This window comes from Limulus polyphemus, unplaced genomic scaffold (assembly GCF_000517525.1).
Source record: "Limulus polyphemus unplaced genomic scaffold, Limulus_polyphemus-2.1.2 Scaffold563, whole genome shotgun sequence".
NCBI classification, from domain to species: Eukaryota; Metazoa; Arthropoda; class Merostomata; order Xiphosura; family Limulidae; genus Limulus; species Limulus polyphemus.
The window spans coordinates 114,021-124,502 of NW_013666173.1; the positions used below are offsets into that span (position 1 = coordinate 114,021).

At 32.2% G+C, this 10,482-nt stretch overlaps 1 protein-coding gene across 2 annotated transcripts in view; it reads left to right on the top strand.

Annotated features, from left to right (window-relative positions):
- The first annotated feature begins 6,183 nt into the window (after positions 1-6,183).
- Positions 6,184-10,482, top strand: part of LOC106459123 (hemicentin-1-like) — a 98,643-nt gene continuing 94,344 nt past the window's right edge. For both annotated transcript variants that reach the window (XM_022385548.1, XM_022385549.1), the window contains exon 1: positions 6,184-6,508. In XM_022385548.1, coding sequence (XP_022241256.1) covers positions 6,202-6,508 — 307 coding nt within the window. In that variant the 5' untranslated portion in view covers positions 6,184-6,201. The remainder of the gene's footprint in view (positions 6,509-10,482) is intronic.

Genomic DNA, 10,482 nt, shown 5'->3' on the forward strand with positions numbered 1-10,482 from the left:
ACTAAGCACAAAGCTACGCAATGAACCATCTGTGCACTGTCCACGGTCTAAGTCCGCAGACCTACCACTGTGCCACTTGGAGGCAAACAAAGATGATGCTATTTAGAAAATTGAATGACTTCAATTGAAAAAAAAAATGTATATTTAAATTCACAATAACTAAAAATAAATATAAAGCCAAACCCATCACTTGCCACTGAATCATATCGGTTTCGGATAATTCCATCTCTCATCGGTAACCATAAATATCCCACCACTATGTGAAGCCTAGTCTTGTTCTTTCGAAACCGATACAACTCAGTGGCAAGTGATGAATTGAGCTTCATATTTACAAAACTCTTAGTATATAAAATACTTTTCGTGTAGAATTATTCAAAATACTAAATTCGTAGTATCAATGTTACATATTATTCACATTCTATATAAACATAGGTTTACTGCGCTGAGTGAAAAATAACTCAAATCACCATACATATAATAATTTCACAATGTTATAACTAATGAAATGTGGAGTAAAATTCCAATCAGTCAAACTAAGTAGAACTTCATGCTGCTGTTGTTTAAAGAAGTCTGCATGTGCATGTTGAAACAGATAGTGTAAAATATTGTATTTTCAACCTGAAAGTACTTTGTACGATACATGGATTAAGTGACAAGGTCAGAGACCCCAAGATTCAGCATAGTTGCTTCTAATTTAGAACTACTGAACCGAAGAAGATAGCCTGTCAAAGACACACACACACACACTCCTTCTAAACAGTTTTTCTTAACCAAGTAGCGTGATTCACTGTCAACTAAAAGTGTGAATAGTAATGAACAGCATATCGTGGGCCCAAACCTTACATCTTCACATCCTCAGTCTGCCACATTAACTTCTAGGGCACGTTCAGACTTAGAAGAAAATATGAACGCATTTCATCAGATTATTACGTCATTAGAATTTGCGATATATTTCACATATTTGAAAGCTTTCTTTCCAACAGTCCTGATATAGGCAAACTTATTAGGCATGTGCATATATAAGTTTCTGATAAGTTTCAATGTGAACCGACTTCGTAGTTTTATCAGAGCTGAAAAATATAATTATACACATTAACTTGAAATGTTCTGATACACACACACACACACACATATATATATATCAAAAGCAATAATTTTATTCAAAAGGTTAAGCTAACATTCGAAATTAGCAAAAACGTCAATGTTTTCAGTGTTTCTTCAGTGTGAAATCAATGACAACCATATAAAATTTATCATATATATATATATATATATTTAGATTGGAAAACGTCAATGTTTTCAGTGTTTTTTCAGTGTGAAATCAATGACAACCATATACAATGTATTATGTATATATATATATATTTAGATTGGAAATATCAGGATGTTCCTATCTTGGCCACTTACAGCCTTTTGGAAACATGAGTTAGTTTCTGGTATATATATATATACAACAAGTATGGCTCTTTATACGTGAGATAAGCCTCCTCTAACGTGTATGTTTATATATTATCTATATATATATTCTCACACCATTCAATAAACTATACTCAATTTCTACTCAACACAAATGAGCGAATTTGAATATATTGTAAATGTTTTATCTATGTATGTACAAGGATTTGTTCAATAAGTTTATTTTCGGTTTATGAAAAGCATTTCCTCAATAAAAAGTAAATGCTTCTTTCACGTAGTATCATATTATGATAATTAGCTCTAAATAATAGTGAACATTGAAAACCTTCATTGTTCAATAAGTTTATTTTCGGTTTATGAAAAGCATTTCCTCAATAAAAAGTAAATGCTTCTTTCACGTAGTATCATATTATGATACTTAGCTCTAAATAATAGTGAACATTGAAAACCTTCATTGTTCAATAAGTTTATTTTCGGTTATGAAAAGCATTTCCTCAATAAAAAGTAAATGCTTCTTTCACGTAGTATCATATTATGATACTTAGCTCTAAAAAATAGTGAACATTGAAAACCTTCAAGTTAAATCCGTGAACTTAAAGTTTTGTCTCCATGAAACAATATACCTTTGTGATATATTGATCTTACACTTAGAGTAATAGATCTTCTTTTTATAGGGTATTATTGATAAACCTGGGGGTTTAAAAACAAATATACACTCTAAAATATATTTGTTTCAATTTAGTTATTTTTCATGGTGCTATACCGTTTCACATCAGTAGTAAAATACAATTATGTAAAAATTACGGTAAATCAAACAATAAAACCAAGGTAAATTTACGATATGTGTGAAAACGCTAATAAGGCGTTGGTACATTTTAACATGGGGAATAACTCTAATGTAGATACTACAGTAGAAAAATTTTATTTCTTTTTTTTTGTTTGCGTTTAAGTGCAAAACTCCCACAAGCTATCTGAGCTGTATCCTCCGTGAGTATAGAAACCTGATTGTTAGCGCTATAATCCCAATGGCTTAATGCTGAGCCGCCAGGGGATATATTAATTTTATGTGACGTAAGTATGATGTGTCGTATTTTTCTGGATTATTAAAGAGATGGAAAGCTTTTATTTGTAATTGTTTGTTTGTAGTTAAGCTACACAAAGGGCTATCTGTGCTCTGCCCACAACGAGTATCGAAACCCGATTTCTAGCTTTGTAAGTCCGCAGACATGTCGCTGTGCCACTGGGGGGGGGGGGCAGATCGAAAGCTATTGTCAATAGATATCAAAATTAGGCTTAAAAATGTACACTTTTCAATATATCCAGAAAAAGAGTATTTTATAAATATATCCAAGTACTGATTTGAATACTACAAATCATAAATAATTAAAGGTTTTTTTTATTGTTTTGCTGTAACTCAATTTTCATTCTATACGCAGTCCGTGGCGTAATGCCAGGTTACACGTCTTCGTTATGAGCAGAAGGTCTCGCATGTAAAACCGTTAACCAGTTAGTAATGTGAGGCGGTCCAGGGATTTTTTAATCGTACCTCAAGCTTTAAAAAAACTGAAAACGTTGATTTTATGTATTAAATGTTTTGAAAGTGAGGTATTTAGAATGATGTACCTGATGATGACAAAACCTTGTCGAAACGTTGTACATTTGCTGTTATATTAAAGTTTTTCTTCATTACCCATTCAAGCCGTCTTCAGCCATTATTTATCTTTTGTTTGTGTGCAACAGAAGTAACATATTTAATATGTTTATCAATAATATGAAAGTACTTCTAACGATTTAAGTAAAAGAATAAAAATCCTGTATGGCTTTAATATCAAAGCGTAGCGATAGCTAATTACTGATCATTTTGACCCAAAATTAACGCTTTCTAGTTCACCAAGTTAGTTCCTAGCTGATCCATCACTTTGTATAAACTTGTTCGTGAGAGCATGTGTGCTTTCAATATGCCAGAGTGATAAGAAATACTGGAAAATTCACAGATAAGATATAGAATATCGCGATAATTTTTAGAAACAGATTACGTTTATTGCATTGTAATATGAGAAGTTCATTGTTGCAGGCTATTGCGTAATCCATTTGGAGATTTCGCATTCAGTTCATGCATGTAACACGGTTGTGCTATATCCAAACAATGTGTTTTGCATTGCTAAAGGTTTTTCTCTCGATTAATTACACGATATTATTTTCATTCTAGCTGGAGTATACATTAGAAACATATGATTGTTGCTAATATATGCAGTACTAGCTGGAGTACGCGTCCCCTGGACGGAAGTTATGTAAATTCATGATTAATGAAAGGTTATCTTAGGACATGAAAAGTTGCTTCCCCATGGACCCAATGAACATTCATACCAAATTTGGGTAAGATCCATCCATAGGAGGTGAGGTAGTGATAAAAAACGCAAAACTCAAAATGAAAAACTGGAAATTTGTATGTATCTCCCCATGGATACAATAAACCACCATATCAAATTTGGCGAAGATAAGTCTACAGGGGCGAAGTAGTGGTAAAAAAAACTAAAAACGCCAACAAAAATTGCAAAACTCAAAAAGCAAAATTGGAAATGTGTATGTATTCGATGAAGATCCATCCGCACCCCCGCGAAGTAGTTAAATGAACAGACAACAGACAATACTATTATTTTTTATATACAACAAGTGTATTGTTTTGTTGATTTGTGTGAATAAATATTGATTAATAAAGAATTGTTAGAATCATAAATATATATTTTTTTATTTTTTAAGCTGTCGAAGATAAAATATTATTAAAAACCATTTGTTTGTTTCAGGGAAAAGCCACACAATGGGTTATATGTGCTCTGTCCAACGCGGGAAATAAGACCTCCAAATTTTAGCGTTGTAATTTCTTAAGACTGGATGAAAAATACATCTAGTTTTATTTTGTAGCCTAATTTCACTAAAAAGCTGAAACTTTACGACCATCTTCCGATCACATTGATTATCAATACTTACATGAAACGATCTTTTGAAGAAAACGTATTATGTAGATAAAGTTCAATTTGTAATATTTCAGTTTGTAATATTTATGCATCATTACTCAACAACGAAAATAGCATTATTTTCTATGGCATTAGATATCTATGATAAACCTGATATCTCTATTTTCATCGTGTAAGTTTTCCAGGATATTACATATAAGAATGATAACACATGATGTTAAGATAGCTTTGATCTCTACTTGTGTAAAACCATCTTTAGATTATATATCGTATTTGAATAGTGAAAAATAAACCATTCGTAAATGACACGTGAAGACAATCCTAGAAATCTGGATTACAAACTAAAGTAATTTTCTTTGCGATATTACACAAATGTTTGATTAAGTCAGCTTTACTGAACACATTGTGTAGAAGAAAAGTTTACTTCCAGGCGTACACCGAAACGGATCATTCTTAGCAAGATTAGGACTATTATTTGTTCACATTGCTTTAATTACTCAAATAAAAAAAACAACATTTTGGTTTATCTGATAAATAAGCGTATCTAATCGAAGAACATTTGGCACATTCTTTCTAAAATATTTTTCTTTTTTCGTCTCGATTTCCCTTTTCGACGAGAACTGAAAACTTCGTCAAACCTCAGTCTCCTCAAAATCGATCTTGACGCATACGAATTCTGTAGTGGTTCGTGTCTCAGCGAAAAACTTCTGTCATCAAGTTTTACACATAAAAGACGTGTTAACTGTTTTTCTTCTTTACAATTCAGATATGTTTTATTCAGTGTCTGTAGTGGTAAAGTACTTCAAAGAAATCCCGACTGAGAACACTAAAGACCCATAAGACATGATAAATACATTTAACAGTAGAAAAAGTTGATTTAATTAGCAGAGTTGTATTTGAAAACGAATACCCTGAGAGATCACGAAGATAGTTTAAAATGTCTATAGTAAATAACTAAAGTCTATCGCGTGGCACAGAAAGTGAAAACATGAAAAACTGTTTGCCCTATTTATATTATCTGTTCATTTGTTGACTTATGCGCAAATCTACTCGATATCTATTTATACGCACTCGTCCCTAATTTTGAATATTTGTACACACTCGTCCCTAATTTTGAAGTGATAGATCACAGGGAGGGCAGCAAGTCAACACCGCCCATAGCCACCTTTTGAGCTACTCGTTAGCAATGAACAGTAAGATTAACAATCACATTATAATGCCACCAAGGCTGAAAGGGTGAGAATGTTTGACGACGGGTTTCAATTCCGCTACCCCCAAATTACGAGTCGAATGCCTTAACCATCAGCTCGTGGTATGACCATATGTTTATATGACAAGTCATTTTTTTAAGTACAAAAACAAAAGACTTTGAATCACCGTGCTTCAGCACTTTTCAAAATAACATGCAGCTTAAAAGTGGTTCCCACCAATAAAAGTCGGATCTCGTAGAAGATTCTTGAAAAGCATGTAATTTTCGTGTATGACTCAATATGTATTTAGTTACCCATATATAGTTTCAAAATAACGTAGAGTAGTGTACACTTTAACTAATTGAAGTAAATGAATAGATATAACGGAATATATAACATATTAAAGTTTTTACTTTGATCAATAATTACTGACAACAGACGAGCAAAATTATAATTTTCTTTCTCTCTATTGTACTGGCCAGGACGAGATCTCGGGAAATCGGTGTTGTGAAAAATGACAAACGATGAGACAATAGATTTAGTTAACAAAAAAAGTAGATAATTACCATTTCATTTTTTTATTTTATTTTTTTCCAGAGAAAGTGGTCGGAATATCAGGTATGAAAACAGCCATTCCTTGTAATATCACACCCCCTAATTCAAACGATGACGTATCTTTGGTGCTGTGGTACAGAGGAGATACTTCAAATCCACTATATAGTTTTGACGCCAGACGAGGACATACAAGCCTTGGCCACCATTCTCCAACCGATAGTCTTTCGGATCGTGCCTTGTTCAGTGTTATTGCGAGACCGGCTCTACTGATACTCGATCCTGTTATCGAAGGGGATGCTGGGACCTATAAATGTCGAGTAGATTTTCGTGTAGCTAGGACGAGGTATTCCAAGGCAGAGCTTTCAATTATAAGTAAGCAATGTGTTTTGTCTTTTTTTTTTTTCGTGTTGTCTCAAAAACCTAATTAAACGATCACGTTGCATTAATTCAGACATAACTTCTTTCTAAAATACTTTAAGTTTTTTTTTGTACTACTACACATTACACTGAGCTTTCTGTTTTATTTAATATCCATTAAAAATGTACACCTATACACACATATTAATACATGACATATACAAGTGAAAGTTTGAAAACCACAATCATAGTTTAGGCCTTTTTTGTTTGAAAGTTACAGGTTTATAAAGATCATCAGTACTGTTATGTTTTTTTAGTTACAGATTTATAAAGATCATCCATACTGTTATATTTTTTAATTACAGGTTTATAAAGATCATCATTACTGTTATATTTTTTTAATTACAGGTTTATAAAGATCATCATTACTGTTATATTTTTTTAATTATAGGTTTATAAAGATAATCAGTACTGTTATATATTTTAATTACAGGTTTATAAAGATAATCATTAGTGTTATATTTTTTTAATTACAGATTTATAAAGATCATCAGTACTGTTATATTTTTTTCAATAATTGACTATAATTTGAAAATCAAAAGAATAATTGGATTAATCATTTTATCTTTCAGTATGCTTTCGTACTTAATAAGAAAGCTTATCGTTATTTTCCTATTTGAATTAATATCAGCAAAAGCAAGTAATTAATGAAAGATTTATAGTATACTCAAGTAAAATGTTTTCAAAGACAACTTGATTAATATATATATATATATATATATAATGCACATATATATCATGTTATATTTTCCACTATATTCAATTAAGTCCGATCTTTATGTGGCAAATCTTGATTTACTGTTTATCTATAGTTTCTTAAGAAAAGCCCCCAGTGGCACAGTGGTATGTCTGCGGACTTACAACGCTAGAAACTGGGTTTCGATACCCGCGGTGGGCAGAGCACATATAGTCCATTGTTTAGCTTTGTGCTTAACTACAAACAAACAAATAAATCTTAAGAAAAACTGTTGATGTTAAACGCAAAGCAACACAATGAGCTAATTGTATTGTGCCTACCACGGGTCCAATTTTTTAGTCGTAAGCCCTCAGACTTACCCTTTGAGGCTTCTTAAGAAAAATTGTTTTAAATGATGTCTGTTTAATGCGTACATATGATTTACCTCGCTAGTTTAATTTATTTCTGTTGATATCGTTATAGTGGCTCCAGAATATTGCAGGCCTCGACTTACAGTCAAAATTGTTTTTGGTTTATTTATTATTTATTGAGTTCCGGGTAACTATTAGACGATAATGCGAGCAAATGATGAAGTGAGACCTGAAAGAGAATACATGTTGATTACTGTGTTCATCTAAACAGCTAAATATCTTTATAGGAGATACATCCGGGAAAAGCTTTCTCACGAACATAGCAAGTTTCTGTGTATAGTGTTTCTGGGGGTTATTTTATTCCCGAAAATTACCGTAATCAACATTTGACTTTTTACGATTTCAGCAACATGGAGGAAAAAGTAATATAAATCGGTTTCAAAACTTGTAGTCGATAAACTATTGCGAGAAAACCCACCTATTTGTGTTGTATGCTGTGTGTAAAGTTTTTTCGTTGTGAAACGGTCCACCTAAGTTCTTGCTTTGAAGGTGCATTAAGGTAGACCAAGATTATATTTAATAGCCTTTGTTTTATAAAGTCACGTTGTTAATGCCAACCGAAATATGAGTTGTTAACTTGGCTGGACTTTAATGGTTTTGTAAGAAAGAAAATAAATGTATGAAATAGAAATAAGGCCAAAAGTGACTTGCCATTCCTATACTTTGGCATTCTGCTAGTTGGGGGTTGTCAATGTAATGCTGATCATCTTTATAATTCTAGGGTTTATGTGCCACGAAGAAATGTTGTCATTGAACTATCCTTAAATACCCTTATTTAAAAAGTGCAAAAAATTATAATTTCAATGTGAAACTCACCTGGGCTATGCAGGGACCCGTATGGTTTAGATAAAACCGTCCATAATTTTGGAATATTGACAAGAGAAAAACCAAACAGCAGAATCTGTTGCCTCAAATATCGGGACTGACTGTCACCTCTTGAGCGTACCCACAGTGAATCTGCGGAGCATGTTCAGCGACATCACAACTCGAACCTTGGGCTCTTTGACCCCCATCCCTGCACACTAACCATAACGCTAAGCCTAGTAGCAGGTTACAAATACATTAGTAGGAGCCTAACATCCTTCTATGGATGAGGACAAAGTGGATCATTAATGATGTTTGCTAGTTGTTCAAACATCATAGTGAAGTATTTCTGACAAGAAACTCCTTGAATTTTACAACGATACAAGATATTCACAAGTAATTTTTAATTCAAACAGAAAAACAAAAAACATATAAATTCACTCTCCATTCACAGATATATATAGAAAATTTTCACTCTCCATTCACAGATATATAGAAAATTACACAATATTCTAAAAGTTTAAACAAATCTTATGTCCCAAAGAATGAGGTTTCAATCATTTCAGTATGTCTGTTTTAACAACACATTACTATTTAAAACAATGCCCATTTGACTAATAAGCTGAAGTAAAGAGAAATTATATTTGTTGTTTTAGAACCAACATAAACCACTATGCACCAATTCTTATTTCTTTCAAAGAGGATTGATGATAACACCCTTATTTTATGTGGAGCCTGTGTCTTCTAATAAAAGTAAAAACAGCAAAAGGATCAAGAATACAAAAATTAGATCCAAGAATATTCAGATAAATATGCAGTTTTCTTCTGTCATGATAAAATCTTCAAGAAATGGTAGCTTCAAGGCTATAAAAAAGAATATTTGGAGGCTGCGAGTACAGTCTCTGTGCATGTTTTATTATAAGCTGACATTTTAAATATTTGTTGATAAAGAACACTTAGATATTTTTTATAGTACAGAATTTTATATTTCTGACATCTAGCCTAACACTCAATTTTTGGTTTTACGGTTTGATATATTTAATTTGTAATTTTTGGGTTTTATTTATTTATTCATTTAGAAGTTTTCTATATATCACCTAATAGCGTGCTTGTCTTGTGTTATTATCGTTTTCTCTCTCTTTTTTTTTCAAAATATCTCATGTCTTTGTATTTCTTTATTCTATCGTCTATGCAAATTCACGGAAATTAATTGTAAGCTCATTTGAAACAGTTATGTTAAAGATAACTAACTGTTGTAAAATCTGTAAAGCTGGAATAAAAACTTAAAAGGACTTAATCATACGTCACAATGGTTTTATTTGTTAAGCGCCAAGCTACACAAGGGACTGGTTATCTGTGGTGTACCCACTGCGGGTATCGAAACCCGATTTTTAACGTTTTAAGCTCTCAGAATTACTGCTGAGCTACTGGAGGCCGTTGCATTGGAAATATACCACTCTTCCTCGAGGCAGTTTTCTGCTAAAGGTACTGTCTGTTCTTATCTAGAAGTGATCTCAGGTAAAGTAGTATCCATAACTGTATCTTAGAATTTGTTCAAAAACGTTAGGGCTAAGGCAAAAATGTTTTTTTTTTCAATTGAAGAATAGTTTCTGAGATCCTGAATTTTCTCAAATGTAGTGAATAAACGTTGTCACTTTCTTACAATATACAAATTATTATCTAGCTGAAAATAGTTATAAAACAAAACTTAAAAGAAAGTAATGTTTAAGTTTAGAAATTTTAGCAATGGAAATATACTTCAAAATTTTAAAAATAGGTTTACCTATTTCGGAACTATACTACTTGTGTTTTATATCATTAATCATATATGACAATAGAGCTTCATTGTTCCAAAACAACTGTAACTTTTTCAAGACAGATATTTCATAAGTTTTCTGAATCAACACTTCAAAAAACACATTGTTTGATCTACAATGTATCATGAATTTTTGCTTAAAACGGACCCCCCCCCCCCTGTGGCTCAGCGGTAAGGTTGAGGGTTTAATACACTAAAAAAC